Genomic DNA, 18,055 nt, shown 5'->3' on the forward strand with positions numbered 1-18,055 from the left:
CGCCTTCCACAGTAGCACCCCAGAGCTGCCAAAGTCTCTGCCTGTCGTACCAGGTAGGGTTACGAGACCACACTCTGGAGTCTGGCTGCCTAAGTTCAGATTCTAACTTCATCACTCATCAGCTATGAGGCCTTAGCAAAGCCTCTGTTTTTCCATGCCTTAATTCCCTCATGTATAAAATGGGAATAATAATGCTACTTCCTAAAACTTATGAAGATTAGACAAAACAATATATAGAAGAGCTCTGAGAACAGAATTTAGAATATAATAGTATTCAGTAAATATTAGGTAGCATAACTTATCATAATAATTTGATATTAAATTAGTCTTAAAAACAAAGGTCCTCTGAACTTTTTAGTCATTCAGGCACTCAAGAAACATTTTGAGTGCCTATTCCATGACAGGCACTGTTGAGACACCAGGGATACCAAAATGATTAAAAACTAAAGATAAAAAGTCAAATCCCACAACTTTAAATATCACTTAGAGATGGCTCAGTCTCTTTTTTCTGTATCCCTGTCTCTTGTTTCTGTATTGAAAGTGTATTAAGTACATCAATTGGCATAGCCATGAGAACATTCAAATACTAATTTCTCAGAATAAAGAGTATAATCTTCAACTAAAGACATCAAAATACAGTCAATAAATTGTCAAGGTTTTTAAACTTTGCTGCATAGATATTCCAGACTTGTTTGTCTTTAGTATCCCATTACCAGCTTGTTTCTTTCCAAAAGCATTAAAGAACCTCAAATATATTTATAGGGAAATTCAGTTGATTAATTTGAAAATATATTTATATGTGTGCTGTGCTTAATCTCTTAGTGATGTCTGACTCTTTGCGACCCCAAGGACTGTAGCCCACCAGACTCCTCTGTCTATGGAATTCTCCAGGCAAGAACACTAGTGTGGGTTGCTATGACCTCCTCTAGGGGATCTTCCCAATCCAGGGATCGAACCCAGGTCTCCGGCATTGCAGGTAGATTCTTTACTGTCTGAGCTACCAGAGAAGGCCAATATACAGGTATAATTTCTTTGTAGTAAGAGGGATTGATTAAATTATAACATGATACTGAACAACCTTTCAGTGGCTTCCCATTTTCTTCAGAAAAAACTTAATACAGTTGATCCCTAAATAATTCAGGTTTGAACTGCATGGGTCCACTTACATAAGGCTATTTTCCAAAAGTAAATACTACATTACTACGTGATCCAAGGTTGGCTAAATCTATGGATGCAGGACGGGGCATGGCTGACTATAAGTTTCACTTGGATGAACTGCCTAGGTTGTCAGGGAGTCAAATGAACTGGCTTCGATAATGCCTGGTGATGTAGCCAGAGGCAGGGAGACCACATCGCTCCCCCAACCCTGCATCCGTGTTGGCAGCCACGTTCTCTTACGCCTCTGTTTTCCTCCCATATCCTTTTCTTTGCAAGAAATGTTCTTTTTTTCTCTTCCTGGCTCATGTAAGATGTAACTTCCTTGGAGAAACACTCCTTGACCCTCCCCAATGAATGTATATGTTTAGCTGTGTTTATCTGCTACTACTCACTCCTACAACATCATGGGAGCCACACCACACACACAGGTACCTGCCTCAGCCACCTCCTACCTGAGTGTGAGTCATTAAAGAGATGGTTTCCACAGAACCAGAAACATAGCAGGGGCTTCTCAAATACATAGAGGAACAAATCGATGACACAAAATTATGCAAATACATTTAAAATTCACATAATGACTACGTAGATTTCCTCTGGGGAAGAAAAGTAAAGGAAGAAATGGAGAAAGCCTTATGTTATCCAGAGGAAGTCACACTGAAGACTAGAGTAGTAAGCTCAGCTTTCCAGAATGTTGCTTCTGATGTTCAAATAGTTCACTGTAGGAATGACAAAAGCACGTATCCAAAATTATGGAGACTATCAGGCAGTAAATAAGTATTTGATGAATGAACAAATTTTTATAATATACCATTTAATTATAATATTAATTTATGAATTGAACACGGAAGATGATAATCTAAGTTCTATATCAATGGTTCTCAACTCTAGCTGCATATTATAATTATTAGGGAAGTTTAAAACATATTATTGCTTGGGTCTCAACACAGTCAATTAAATCTGTATCGTTCAAGAGAGGAACCAATTACAGGTGTTTAAAAAAAGTTCCTCGGGTGGGTCTATTGTGCAACTCAATTTGCAACCTGTTACACTTTCCTGTATTAAGAAAGTGCATAGATTGCAGAAAAATGACCTTTTTTTGCATTTTATATATAGGATAGAGATAATGAGATCCTATTAAATTATGACTGCTGGGGAAACTTTAAAAATAAGTCTAAGTGTAAATTAAATGATTTAAAAAGTTAAGGGATATCTACTGTATTAAACTACACTAGAAAGTCAGTTTTTGCAGAAACGTTCTAGAGTAATTGTCCTTCACTGGAAATAGTTCCACAAGAGGATGCGTCTCAATTTAAAAACTGATAGAAATATACTTTAAATAGGTAACTTATATTGCCCAACATTCTCAGTTTCTATTTCAGATGCTGATAATGTGACTGTATTTTCTTTGAACTCATGACAGTGGAACTAGCTTTGCATTAGTTTGGTTACTGCATGCTATTAAAATCACTATAAGTAAATATATGTGGCAACAGAAAAAGTAACACACTGATCATATTAGTCATGAATATTTTTTGGTAGATGTTAAAAATGCCTTCTATTTACAAAGTAGTAAATATAGGATGCATTTTTACATGACATAGTGTCTGACCTTTAAAAAATCATCAGTAAATATTTGTTAAATGGATAATAAGTCTTGTACTCATGACTAATGATAAAAGAAATGAAAAAAAAAACCCATCCCTTTAAATGAACTGTCCTTTGAAAACTTGATTAGCCAAACATAAATATAGTTTTGTGCAACTCCATCTGAATAGTCCACAGAAAACAAGGATATAATTAAATGATCATAGGCATCTTCTTCTGCTATAGAATCTCAGATTCTATGGTCAAGACTAGAAACAACTTTAAAATTAAAATGAAAATAGTGCACAAAGCATAAGTTTAATAGGATGTAGTTAAATCATATATTGTGGCAAAACAAGTATGTGATACCTGGCAGACTTAACTTACATAATAATGCAGAAAATAAAACATGAGTCCTTAACATGTTATCTTTATAAATGGGGGATAATGCCTGGTTTGTTTCATGTGAAAGAAAAAGTGTGCTTTAGTTCCCATCATATGGTCCCTCCCCTGGCCAACCATTCCCTTAGTATCACATACTCTGCAAGTCGCGGCATCGGGGCGACCCTAGCTAGTATACTGCCTTCCAATGGCCACAGTCTCCCATCAGTACTACAAGCTCAACCTTTATACCAATTGTACATGTTGACATAATTTTTGTATATAATTTAAGTACTATGTACGTAATATTTTTCTATTAAAGGTTGGAAAGTCTCAATGAAGGTGAATTACCAAAAATAACTGCTACTCACATGTGGTTGAGACAATTATAGCACATTGGGAAAAAATATGTCAAAAGTTTTAAAAGGTTCTGCATTCAGAGCCTTTTGCAGAAGGTTCTGAATCAAAGTGTTCAGAGTGTGTGTCTCAGTGTTCTGAGTCAAAAGTTTTAAAAAGTTCTGTACACAGACTATCTCTTTAAGATAACACATCAGATAAATTTATACAGATATTATAGGATACATACATGCACCCACAATACAGTATGTATTATTGATGTTCTTTGTGCAAGAATAACATTTAGCTTTCTAGTCAGGGACCTGTATTCAAAGAAAAGTTCTTGACTCCACCTTAAAAGGTGTCAAATGATTTACATGTATTTATTGCATTGCCATTTTTATGATTCCCCTTTTATCTGACTCATGGTATTATATAAGATTTAGAATCGACGTTTAAATGCTAATATAAATAAATATAATGTCATTCTTATTTTAGTAGGTTATTCAGTATGTATGCCCCACATATCAATGATCATATGCAACATAAAACACAACACTTTAAAACCATGCAAATAACTGATGATTGCTGACCAGTCATCTGAGCCACTGCTCCCTAGGGGCTCAGATGGCAAAGAATCTGCCTGCAATTCAGGAGACCCAGGTTTGATTCCTGGGTCGAAGAGCCCCTGGAGAAGGGCATGGCAACCCACTCTAGTGTTTTTGCCCAAAGAATCCCATGGACAGAGGAGCCTGGCGAGTTACAGTCCATAGGGTCGCACAGAGTTGGACAGGACTGAAGCAACTTAGCACGCACGATCAATAACAAAAGGATGACTCATATCTCACAACTCTTCCAAACTGCATTAGGAGATTGAGCTTGTTGGCTTCTGTGGCCAGAAATGTGTCCCTCCCACTTTGATGTCCATTCCGGCAAACAGACAATGACTGTAATCCCTGGAGAATGCTCAACTGTCTCATACTCCCTGCTGCGCCTTATGAAGCTAGAAAAGCAAAGGTTAAGGAAACAAACTGCAATCCCAGAATGTCTCACAAATTTCTGAAGTAATGACTTTTCCTTTACAAACTGCTACCTTACTCTCCTCTCCACACAATGACTTTATTCATACTTTGGGGTGAAGAACTCTGGAAGGAGGAATAGCTAAGGAGACTCTCTCTGATGGCAAAGAACTCACATGGCTGCTCAAATGGCACACTGTACTAAGTGAATGATGTGAGGTTTGTATGTGAGGTGTGTGGCTGTAGCTCAGCTAATACATTCAAATGGTAATAATATTAAATTTAATTTGCTTTATTTTACATATTATTAAATTGCTTCATGCTATTTGCCTACCACCAGTGAGTAGTTCCAAATAATTTTTAGTGAATCTATAGACTTTAGAAAATGATACTGAATATGATCCTTCCATGAAAATCAATAAAGGGTATTATTTATGTAAGTTTTTAAAAGTTGAAAATTCCTATTAAACTACTTTTAGCAAAGCCAAGGTCAATTATATCAGAAAGATTAAGACTATGGATTTTGTAATCTGACAACCTGAATTTGAATCCTAGATCTACCTTCAATGTTTGGCATATTTGTAACTTACTAAATAATAGTCATAGCTTTAAATATCATCATTATGTGGAAAAAGAAAGAATGAAAATCTCTTCTGAAAAAGAGTACATAGTCGGAAGACCTATATCACAGGAGGAATAAGTTCGTATTTTCAATCCTTATACCCAAATTTCATCTCATAAAACAATAAAACTCATAATTCTAAGAATCCAATTCTAAGAGAAGCAGAAAATAAAGATAGGACAATAGCAAAGCATGTAACCGGTAAAACTACCCATTTAGAGAAAGGCGGTACTCGTGTGGTTAACGTGGGTGATGATTTCTTATTTTGCGTACTGAAAGCGGTTACAATCTAAAACATTTTATTATGTTTTATATTTATTTGCTGGCTTTTCACATAGAAATTTGATTGCTAAGTACGGTGGTTTTTATTGGAGCAATGCTTAGCGAGGCAGCGTAAAGAATAATAGACACAAGGAAAAAAGCTAACAGAGGAGCTTTGAGGAGTTTTCATATCCCCCTAGAGCTACGTGTGGAGAGATGACCTATGTCTGATTTGTGACAAGGTATCTGAGAACTTGTGTGGCAATACTATTTAAAAGTAATTGCTCCTCTTTTAAAAGATAGCTCTGAATGGTTAAAGTATCACTCTAAGTAATATTTATGAGCCTGAGATCTCTTTGAAACATGTAAATTTTATAGTTTTGGTGATATTAAAGAAGATTTTCCTTCAAAACTTAAAATCTCATTTTCCTCTCCCCCTACACTGTAAGTTATTGGTCGGGAGGAATAATGCTTTTATCATTGATGACTCTTCAGCACCCAGCATGGAATCCAACACACCTTTTATATCCAATAAACACTAAATGAAAGAAAAGCAGGTCACTATAGCAAAAAGATGCCATCTAGTGGCCATTTGATAAAAACGCATATACATGACTCATAGAACATGGAAGAGGTTATAAAGTTGAGAGACCACTAGAACAAACGTTTAGCCAATCTTGCCACCTAAAGTTTCACTTATCTGTGATGTGCATGCTGTTTCAAAGGTTCCAAATAAAGACATATGTAAAGGTCCCTAATGTGAAGATTCTCCTGGTATAAGAAACCATACAGTAAGAAAAAGCCATTACGATCCATTCATATACAGTGACTCAGGACAGTGCTAGATGGTGACAAGACTTGTTTTTCTCCTATATAATTTATGAATGCTATGCTTTAAATCTTTAAAAATGTTGTGGTATACTGGCCAAAGATTTTGCTTGGGGAAACAAGCAGTGCCATTTTCTTATCTAGATTCAGTCTGTGTCTTGCAGTTCATTAATACATCATCCTTCCACTCTATTTAAAACTTCATGTCAAACTGCTTCAAGGTCTGTCAGCAGGGACTTGCTGTCAGCCTGAAAAACAAAATTCTCTTCTTCTTCTTCACATCTATCAAAAGAATCAAGAGTTCTAAAACTATATGCATCACTCCTAGCTTGGAGCATGTACTAGAACCTCATTCAGAATTTTTTACTTGTTGATTCATGATCTCATTGGATCTCATCTCATCTCTAAGGAACAGCTAGTCACTCTGCTTCTCTACTTTAGGAAGAGAAATTATAGAGCTGTTGTTCTCGCTCAAAGAGGAAAGTTAATAAAGAAAAGCAAAGAGAAGAGCACTGTTAGCTGTGAGTCTCCCTCTCAGGAGGCCTCCTTTAAGCTCTGCTCCAACTGAATAGCACAAGCGCATTAGGAATGATTCCATCACGGTATTCACTATTCCAGAGTTTCTCTGGCAAAGGCCAGTGATGATCACTGGCCTAAAGAATCAGCACTTGTATTCCATATAGTCAAAAAAAAATTAAATATATACTCTGTCAAGATGCAGACACGGTTTCTCTCCTAAGCACACTCAATTTTCTTTTTGAATAAAAAAAAATACTCAGAAATAGGAAGAAAATCAGGATGAACTGTTCTCACTGCGAATGCATCTGAGCTAGTCCTGAGCTAAGAAGGGGTCAAGGTCTTCCCAGTGTCTGGAGTGACCTTCAGGCTGAGATGAAAAGTGGAGTGTCCTACCACTTTGCCAGCAGTGGGTGTCACACCCAACCCCAGCAACAGGGCAGAAGAGCCAGAGAAAAAGAAGCGAGTCACAGAAAAAGGGCTCAGTGGTATAAAACTGCATTCACACATTTTATAAGGATTTACATTGACAAAAGGAAGCTGAAATCCCTGTATGAGCTGTGTAAATGCGTTTACATCTGCATACTTCAAGGTACACAGGCTCTCTACAATATGTTCACCCAAAGTCTCTACAACCTGTTCACACAAAGAAGTTCAAACGCTCAAAACATTTTGTAAATGAAAATGCCTGTGGCTTAAAAACCACAACAACGTAGCCAAAGTCGATGGGTTCCTTCTACTTACCGTGGTGGTGGTGGTGACCTCCTCTGTTACAACCTTCAGGGTGTCCACCACGGAGATGTAGCCCAGACGCTTAGCAATCGCCAAGGCAGTGTTGCCATTCTGAAGAGCGAGGGAAAGAGAAAGAAAGGCAAGTGAGAGTGGGGTGGGGGGATGGCGGGGTGAGCCAATGAGCTCACCCGCGGCTCCACATGAGCCAGCATTTTCTTCCAGAACAAGGCACAGCTTAGGAAAATCACTAGTTTTTACCATTACATCTGAATCTTCTTTGTAACTTCTTCAAACTATAGCCCAGGTCACCATGGTAACACAACAAGCTGCATCTGCCTGCTCTAATAAGAAGCACTCGATTGCTTTAACCCTGAGGTTGTCAAGTAAGCGCTCCGAATTCTGTACTGTGCTTAGGAGAGTCACCTTTGAATCCAGAAGGAGGCCTCCGAAGAACAAGAATCAAGTACACTCAGTCCTCATCAGAAGGCAGGCCATCTGCAGCAGGTAAGATGTTACCACAGGGAACGCGGCAACATATTTAGCTACAGCTGTGCAGAAGTTCTCCGTGCAGCAAAAGAACACAAGCAAGCAACTGAGGCCCCAGGCCAGGCCACTGGGGATCTCGGTTGGTTTAATTGCACCGCTTAGTTTACATTTCAATGGCTCCACATCCCAAAGAGCTCAGTCGGAGCCAGCGGCCTCAGAAAGCGTACTCCCTTAAGAAGATCGGGCGGGAGGGGTGGACTCCGCTGCTAGCCGAGAGCCAGCTGGAAGCCGAGCCTGCTTCCGCAGCCCGAGCCTAGGGCCCCCTCCCGGGAGGGAAGACTGAGTCAGGGCTCTGCGCTCTCTCCCGGGACCAGCGCTCTCAGAAATCACATGCTGATTTCTGGAAATCCCGGGCTTTCCCCCCGAGTGCGGAGGTTTAAGAAGGATGTGGGGGGCTGGGGGACTCAGCTCCCCCAAGCGGCTCCCGGGAAGGGGGATTCTAAGTCAATCAAAGGGAAAGAGGGGCTGCGTGGTGAGGGGCAGCCGGCGCCCCCTTACCGCGGTGGTGGCGTTGGGCTTGGCCCCATGCTGCAACAAGACGTTGATGATGTGCGTGTGGCCCTGCTGGGCGGCCTGGTGCAAAGGCGTGTAGCCATTCTGTAGACGACGGCGGCGGCGGCGGCGGACCCAGCAGGGGTGTGCGGGAGAAGGAGGAAAACTAGTTAGCCTTCATTTTGAATTTCTTAGTCTTATTTACACCCAAGTCGGCGCGGAGACCTGTTTCTCTGGAGCAAGATATCACCAGCAACCCATTTTCTCAGCAGCAAAACTCCCTCACACCTTATGGTCCGCTAAACAAAGAGGCTGGCTTCTGAAATTAGCAAGATCAACAGACTCCAAATGGTAACTATTATTATATTTTCACCAATTAGCATTCTAATTAGCATTCACAAGGATATGCTGAGCAAGGAGATTTATAATGAGGAAGAGTATTATCACAGTGATTCCTTCCCTAGGATAAATGGAAGCATCAACTGTTTAACTGAAACTTAGGAGGATCATACAAACCAGTTTTTGTTCATTGTGACTTCCTGCGTCACTAACCTCTGGGCTAGCTTTAGCAATTCTAAACCAGTGACAGTAAATCGAAATCTTCTACTCCTTTCAGAAAATCTTCAAAGATGTACACACTTAACAGAAGATTTCATTGGAAGCTGAGTGGCCCACTTTCAAATAAAAACTCCTTTAAAAGTAGGTTCTTTTAAACACTCTGGTCTAAACTTTCACTTAGATGAAAGTTCTGCAACTGTGATTTGTGAAAAATTGTAGCTGAGGTTAGTCAGAAGCCAGTCTTGCTCAGAACTCTAGGAGTGCTAGGTATGGTACAGATTGGTGGCATACGGACATCAATACAAGGAAACTGCACTCGAATCCTTGGAGGCACAGTGAAACAGTAATAGCTGTCGTGTCCCAAGCACCCATTTTATGCCAGATATTGGACCTTATATTTATTCTCTTAATCTTTACTACCATTCTGAAAATGAGGGTGCTTGGTACATAGTAGGTGTCTTATACAGGAATACATGAACAAATGAGTGAATGAATGAGTAACGGTCTCCCTATTTCAGAGATGATGAAAGTGAAAATACCGGGGCTAAGTAATTTGTTCACAATCATTCTAGGTTCAGATCCTAGGTGGAAGATCGTGAAGACAGTGACCATCAGATTACTTTTCTATTGTCTGCCTGCCTCACCCCTGAGTCCTGGGCTCTAAGTTCTGAGCAGCCCATTCATACCTTAAACGTGTAAGAGTATACATCCCCTGTTTCTAGTTGTTTCTAGTCTCACACCTCTTCATGGCCAACATGCCCATTTGCTTCTCCTGTCCACATGAAGTGACCATCTCTATGCTGTTGAAAACTACAGGCCCCAAATAGAGTCACTTATGCCAGGCAACCCCACCACATTGGGGCTTACTACCTAACCTACTAGAAGCTTCAACCTCCCCAGAAAGGTCGACTTAATTGGTCAGTCAGGAATTTTCTGGTCAGAGCAATAATCTGCCACGTGGGTCCCCTGCATACAAGGAAGATGAGGTAACCTGCCACTGAGACCCCTTCTGTCTGCCATACACAGGTTACCCTTTTTTTTTCTTTACGACTTCCTTGTTCTGCATTTATTTTTTAATCTTTAAATATGTATTTTATTTTGTTCTGCATTTAAAAACCCTTCCCTTTCTGTCTTCCTTGGGAACTCCTCCCTACTTGCTAGATGGATGCCACCGATTCATGAATCATTTAATAAAGCCAACTAGAGCTTTAAAATTTACTTAAAAGACTTTTAAAAAAGCAACGCACTGGGCGCCACACGATTCCGTCTATGCTTTCACTTGGGCCTTTCCATCCATGGGGATGTACCGTAAATGTGAGAGTCTGTCTGAGGATCTCTCAGACTGGAACGTCATCAGCTCAGCCTTGTCTGCTATATATCCCTGTAATGGGATGACTCCAGGAAACCTGGAAATATAAATCAACTTCAGGGACTCTGAAAACATAGCTGTTGCAGGCACTCTGCTCTCAAATCAGGCAATCCATGGATATTTCAGGAGCATAAAATAAGTAATATTTCTTTTCTTTTTTTTCTTTTCCATTGCGTTTATAAATACGACACCAAAGTTTTACAAACTTTTCCAAATTTTTATACCAAGTGATGAACGTCTGAAGAGTAAAGGAAATACACATATTTTCATAGCAACAAAACAATTTGTAGTAACTATGGTTACATATGAGATGTGAGGAAGAAAACTATATTTCTTTTCCAAAAGTGTCATTCCATGTGAAAACATTCTGAAGTGTATTAAAAGACTGTCCTTTGAGGTATGGATCAATCCACTCCTCTGAAGATACATGAAAAGATACTTCCAACTGCAAGTAAAATCTACATAGTTCACTTTTTAAAAACCTTAAAAGTTAAACAGATTTTTCTCTAAATGTCCATTTGAATGCAGATCAAACCGAAGGGAGACAAATGATGTTATCTAGACCACATGTTTGGCTTCTCAATATTATAACTATTTCAACAGTCAAACACCTAAGATAAAAATATAGTAAATATTTTCAAGTTCTGCCAAAATCTCTTTGCATTGCTGCATTAGGCCTTACAAGAGAATATCTGGATTCCAAGTCTTTCCTGTAGTACTTGTACGTGAACTGACTCAGCCAAAATGGTATTACACATTAATGCCTGAGGGAGACCTCATATTGGAGCTTTTAAATAAGTCTCCAAGTACAGTTTCATGAGAACTCAAGAACTGCTCAGAAACTAGGCAGTCACCATTCTTGCTCGAGTCAGATTAGAAGTTTTGTATCTCAAATGTTAATAGTATAATTTAAAAAATAACTTTAATTCACTTACAAATATGCTTATGTATAGACATGCTTTTGTTTATGCTTCAAAGAGGATATGAAAAAGCTAACTTCTGAAATTTGTTATGTTTCTAATTAGTATCATCTTGAATGATGACTTTGAAAAATCCTGAAAGTGCTCACAGTAATTTACTTGAGCCTACTCACGTAGCTGAAAATTGGTGATTTTACATAAATGATGCAATTACATACATTTTTGGACTAAAAAAAATCGGAGCTCCCAGGTTACACTATGCATAGTACCAATAGTTATTTTACCCATTTCTCTTCCCTTGAAATAACCTGAATGTACTGAAGTGTGGTGTTATGTTCCCATCATGCTTTGCAGGATAGACCCCTTTCAGATTACACTGTGAAACATACTCAGCTCTACATTATCCTTGAAAACTCCCAACCCAGGCTTACGTCTTACTGCCTCACTGAGCACGACCACGTGGTATTCCAAATGTGACAGTTCATTAAAATGAAAGGCAGGCAGTCCAGGCAGCCTAATTGTATTTTCTCACTAAGGGATGAGGGCTGGGGAAAGGGGGTCAAGGCTCTGAAACAAGGTAAAGGAAATCGGCCTGAACATCAAGATGTTCTTGCCGGCATCTATTGCATCCTGCAGTGAATTGTTAAATCAATGTCAGCTACTTGAACTTCCTAACAGAAGTAGTTCTGAAGCTGACCTACATGGCTGTCAAAGGTTATTAAAAAGAAAAGTCTCAAACAGTTGCACAAAGCTGCATGGTTTATTCAAAATCACTAGAAGCACTAAAAGGAAAATATGTTAACTATGGTGAGCTAGTGAAGTGTCCCTATGGCTGAACCAATGGTTTACAGAAAACAGAAATGAGTACAAGTATTTTACCTTGGTTTTTGCGTTGACATTTGCTCCCTGCTTCAGAAGGAAGTTGACCATTTTCACGTTTCCATAGTGACAGGCCACAATTAAAGGAGTGTAACCAAGCTATAAAGAATAATAAGTAAATTACTACTCCAGTGGTTAAAACTGAAGGGGAGAGGGATTAGGGAGAGCTTCAGTTCTGGTAGGATTGGTAGAAATTCTGTTTGGTTGTACAGATATTACTTAGCGGATGCTATATGCACCCTGTGGATACAGATACAGAGCAGACCCCTGAGTGCAGGAACTTAACGCAGCACAGCTGATCCGTCACTGGGCAACTTAACCTGACGAAGAGCTAAGAGAAAGACACAGATAATAGGATCTGAAAGCAAGGAAGAGAGACTGAGTCTAACAGGATCCAGAGGAGATGCATGGAAAACAGAAAATTTTGTTTTTGCTCACCTATGAGAATAAGGTGAGCTCGTACAATTTAATGACATAGAGAAAAGCTGTTTAGAAATCAAGGACATGGAGGCAAGCAGGAACAGAAAGAAGAAAGCAAGTCATTTTGCCTAACAGATGTGATGAGGCTGCTGCGGCTGCTAAGTCACTTCAGTCGTGTCCGACTCTGTGCGACCCCATAGACGGCAGCTTACCAGGCTCCCCCATCCCTGGGATTCTCCAGGCAAGAACACTGGGGTGGGTTGCCATTTCCTCCTCCAATGCATGAAAGTGAAAAGTAAAAGTGAAGTCGCTCAGTCGTGTCAGACTCTTAGCCTGCAGCCCACCAGGCTCCTCCATCCATGGGATTTTCCAGGCAAGAGTACTGGAGTGGGGTGCCAATGCCTTCTCCGATGTGATGAGGGGAAGAGGGTAAACTTAAGCCTGCCAAGTTGGAATCTTTTGGTATCTTTTGCTATCCATTTGACTTGATTCCAGCAAAAATGGAGCACCATTAAATATTTGTGAGCAGAGAGAGCCACAATTAAATCAGAATGGCCATCTGAAGAGGCGGGGACTTGGACTTGGGGTGACGTGAATGTATGCTGCTGGGAATCATCCAGGCTAGAACCTGTCCCGATATCAACAGTGACTGGCTTTACCTTTGTGTGAGCATCCTTGTCAGCCCCATGCTTGGTGAGAATATCAGCGACATTCACTTTATCTTCCTGGGCTGCAAGGTGTAAAGATGTGAGTCCACTCTATGGAGAGAATGAAAGCAAAGGTGTACATTTGAAGAAGAAAATACACAGTAGCATCTATAATAGCATGTTGTGAAAAAAATCCTGGAAAATTCAGAACCACTCCCTAGAAACTGCATTTTTTAATATCTAAAACAAACCCTCCAAGTGAATATAACTTCCCATCCAAGACATGCTCTCTAAGTTAATTAACACTGCCCTCAAATTACATTTTCTGTATTGCGTACTTATATTATGATGTGAGATTTTAAAATAACCCAGCTAATAATCTTCCAAACAACATTCATTTCAAACCCGTTCTGATTCTCCTGCTGAATCTATTTATTCACTTGAATAAACTGATCAACCAATTACGACTTCTACTTTATAACTGCAGCAATAATGTATATTTTCATCAGTAAAACATCACATCAATGTAAAAAACACCCAGAGTTACAGGAAATGAGTTCAGAATAAATTTCTCCAGCACCCAAAGACAGGATACTATTTTAGGGATTTACCTAAGTGATAAATAGCGACCCGATCACTCATATATCACACCATATATTTGGCCAGTTATATGTAAATTTCCTGGCATAGGTACATCAAGTAATTATTTTAAGTAATTAGGCATGCAGATAAAGTACAGTTAAGAATTAATAAAAGAATAGAGAAAGGAGGGAAAAGTGATTTATTGTCAATGACAGCCTCACTACATATGTAAGTATCTCCCATCAAGCAAAACTGAAATTTAAAGGGTATCTTTAAAACCTAAATCACTTGTATGTTTAAAACGTGTTTTCTGAGTACCTCTCATATGCCAGGAAGTGTCCTAGACACTTGAATGCATCAGTGAACAAAAGCTGCTGCCCTTTTAGAACTTACATTCCAGCTAACAGGATATTCATAAAATACGTTCATCCCCTGCTGCATCGTTCACACACCTAGTGTATTTATCCTCTCCCGGCGCATCTTGTGTCTCCATACTGCGCTACCCTACCTCTCCTCTCAGTTGGCACTCCCACTCCCCGAGCTCATATCCAATCAAAGCATCTCAACTATGGCCTGCAGGCCGGCTCTCCTACAGTCTGCTTGGGTTGAGAAATCTAAACCATGTTCTTCAAACTTCATGCTCCCTAGCCATGGTGTTACTTCTATAAGGTGACAAGTTCTCTGACCTTTAAAAAATCGAAGTAATATTTACAGAGGAAAAAAAAAAAAGAAAAAGATTCTCCAACTAGAGAAAGGGCTTTATGTTTAAGAGTCTGAGGCCTTTTGATTCGTAGAGTTCTGACTGAGCTCAGCTTTGAGTTTCACAAACCATAAGAATGAGATGGAAGATACACCCTTCTGCATTAAAATGTTATCATTTCTAAACAAATAGTATATAGTCCTAAAGTATAAACATTATGAATATTAGGACAAAGCAGATTTTTCTTCATACTGTTATTCTCTATATTAAAATAGCAAACATAAAATTATCTCTCCTTAGAAATAATCAGTCTTTTAAAAATGTTACTGAAGTGATCATTAAATGAAGTAATCATCAGATGTCTCAAAGGCATCTTTAATGGCATTTCAAATGTATGTGCTGATTGCTACATTATTTGCAGAATGGATTTTTTTACAATATAAGATGGCAAACTAACAAACAGTGTAAAAATCTTCTACAGTTTATTATGGTAAATGTACATGCCTAAATCAAATTATGTATACCTTCCTAATAAATTAAGAAAACAGAAGATGTTGAAAGAGTTCTTTTCAAAAAAAACTAATCTATTTCCTAAGATGCACTGGTAGACTCTACAACTGGTTTTATTATTAGATGGGTGATTGGATAAGGAATGAAATATCTATTTCTGTATTATAGTTCTTACTGAAAAATAGCCACTTAGAGCATATTAGTTGATTTTGGTTGACCTTTCTTTCTTTTTGGCCACACTGAGTGGCATGAGAGATCTTAATTCTCAAACCAGGGACTGAACCCATGTGCCCTTTAGTGGAAGCATGGATTCTTAACCACCAGACCGCCAGGGGAGTCCCTGATTTTAGTTGGTCTTAAATAGAAAAAGAATATATGTAGTTTAAAAAAGCAATGGAAAATTTATTATCAGCTTCGCTTATTATCTAAGATACCTGCACAGTTGCATTTTCCTGTATTTATTTCATATAAATTTATTTATTATTATAATTTATAAAATAAATAACACCAACCAAAAGGCAAAGTTATATTTTTGATATCATATTGTTATTTAGATATATCTTAACATATTTACTAAACTTTTACTCCAGTAACAAATACATCATCATTGATCTTTAGGAAATCACCCAATATTGAAATCACATTATACAGATAACATAAATACTTTGTGGCTCAAATGGAATATTTTTCTCCATTGCTGAGTGGAGAAAATATTCAAAAATACTCATTAAGTATTTGTTGACTGCTAAAATTGTCTCAAAAGAAGTAATATGTTTAGAAGAATACCATCAGGGAGGACATAGCAAACTGATGCTAGATATATGTGTGCCATGTTTATGAATTAAAAATTACACCATCAGAAGCACAGTGTGATCAGTTTCACAAAATGTCAATTCTACTCAAAATTTTGCATGATTCGTTTATGGATTTCTTGTGTTTATTCTCAAATGAAGATTTATTTTTAATGGACAATAAACATATGACTCATTTGTGTACTGAGGTAAAATGAGATATTCTTCCACTGGTTTCATGATGAGACTGTCCCCAGTGAGCTAAAAGACCACTTGAGTCCCATGATTTTAACAACCACAAGGAAATCCATGCCCCAGACTTTAAGGATTGTCTAGCTGACACATTGAATTTCACCGTAAAGCATCTTCATGTTCATTCTTGTTAAAAATGCAAATATCTTTTGGAGGGTTAAGCCTATAATTCGTCTCACCATACTTTAAAAAAGGATCTCTGAGGCCTTTTGATAGAGAAGAGAGAAATGCATAAGGGCAAGGAATGTACTGGAACACTTCTGAGGGATTAAGGCACAGAAGAGGACTCTGGAGGCAGTCAAGGCAACCTGTCTTTTTCACAGCTCTTTCTAAAGGACATAAGCTACATAACCTATTTACAAATGTTATTAAGACCAACTTACAATTGAGTCTCCAAAAGTAATAATTAACTCAACAGTGAGATGTGGAAAATATCTTATTTATTTGTGGGAAATCTAAGAAACTTAACTTTCACTAAACCCACACCATGTGTTAAGAAAAAAGCATCAGAAGATATAAATGATGAGCTAACTTATAAACAAGCTCCAATTTTTTTGTTTCTCAGCAGCTGGTTCCAATGGAGTACAAAGAAGTGTGAAAAAAAAAAAGATACATAAATAGACAGGGTTATGGATATATATGGAGAAAGACTGGCATGTACTTGCAAAAATTTTATTATCTTTTTCCAATATGTCCCTGACTTGCTCTATTATAGCTAATACACTTGTCCACAAAGGCTATTCTCTGGAGAGATGCTTTATTAAAAACACTGATTCTCTGACCACCACCATAACCACCCAAGCTAAGCAGAAATCATTATTTTACTGAGTTCCCCGCTACTGATCAACAGATGCCTCTGATGCTCAGCCCCATTGAGAATGACTTGGGTCGCAGGCACAGAACAACAGCTTAGAAGCAACTATTTGGATTGGGCCCCAGATGAAACAGCCAATTCTCCTCTCTCTCTGAAATCTGGAAGTAGGACCAGCAGGTTCTATAACAATCTGGACAGCTGCTTGAACTGCGGTGATACTAACTCTTGGGAGCAATAGGATAGCCTCTGTGGTCACAGACATAGAGAAGCAAAGGGAGCAGGCACACAGAGAGAGGAAAAGGACACCAACTTGCCGGAAAAGTCAGGACACAACCAGACAGCCCTCCAGGCAGAGTCAGTGAGCCTCGCCCCTCACTTCCTTCTGATTTTCCAGCCCTCGTAAGGCTTGACTCCTTTGCTACCCTTGAATTCTACAAGATATCCCTGTTTGTCTCCGATACACGCCCCCTTTTTGTTTCAAATTGTCTTAGATTGGTTTCTATTTACATTCACTCAAAAGACTCTTCGTGAAAGCAAGAGGCCAAACTAGAATACCTTGGTGGACATGTGGATATTGGCTCCCTTATCCAGAAGCAAGGTGACCATATCTGTGTGTCCCTCCTGCGAGGCCAGATGGAGTGGAGTGACCCCTTGCTTTGTCACGATGTTCGTCTCTGCTCCATAGCTCAGGAGTGTGGAAGCTATCTGCATTTGATTCTTCTTGGCAGCAATATGTAAAGGAGTGTAGCCATTCTAAAAAAATAAAAACACACCTATGTTGTTACCTTAGCAATTGCCCTGATGTACGCCTAATGGAAATAAGAATCTCTAATCAACAGAAAAGTTCAAAAGTAAGGTTATAAGAAATCCAAATTCTTGCTCATCATAAGTTTCAGTCCAATAACACCCAAATCTTTGCAAACCATTCTTCTATAAGACAGATATAGACACAAATGCCTCAAAGCTTAAACTCTACCCATCATAATGCTACTCCTGAAGAACAAGAAGCCAGATTCCTCGTCTACATCACCGTCCTTTAAATACCTGGAGATGGTTTCCATATCTCCCTTTAGTCTTCTCTTTTTCAGGTTAAATTTCCCATCCCTTCAACTATTCCTGACAGAAGTCTCATTTCTAG

General features: G+C 38.8%; 1 protein-coding gene across 11 annotated transcripts in view; it reads right to left on the minus strand.

Annotated features, from left to right (window-relative positions):
* The window catches only part of ANK2 (ankyrin 2), a 251,354-nt gene that overhangs the window by 82,370 nt on the left and 150,929 nt on the right, over nucleotides 1–18,055 (minus strand). For all 11 annotated transcript variants that reach the window (XM_040237434.1, XM_040237432.1, XM_040237433.1 and 8 more), the window contains 5 exons: nucleotides 17,473–17,670; nucleotides 13,281–13,379; nucleotides 12,202–12,300; nucleotides 8,482–8,580; nucleotides 7,450–7,548 (listed from right to left, as the gene is read on the minus strand). In XM_040237434.1, coding sequence (XP_040093368.1) covers nucleotides 7,450–7,548; nucleotides 8,482–8,580; nucleotides 12,202–12,300; nucleotides 13,281–13,379; nucleotides 17,473–17,670 — 594 coding nt within the window. The remainder of the gene's footprint in view (nucleotides 1–7,449; nucleotides 7,549–8,481; nucleotides 8,581–12,201; nucleotides 12,301–13,280; nucleotides 13,380–17,472; nucleotides 17,671–18,055) is intronic.

Source organism: Oryx dammah, unplaced genomic scaffold, assembly GCF_014754425.2.
Source record: "Oryx dammah isolate SB20612 unplaced genomic scaffold, SCBI_Odam_1.1 HiC_scaffold_3, whole genome shotgun sequence".
NCBI lineage: Eukaryota > Metazoa > Chordata > Mammalia > Artiodactyla > Bovidae > Oryx > Oryx dammah.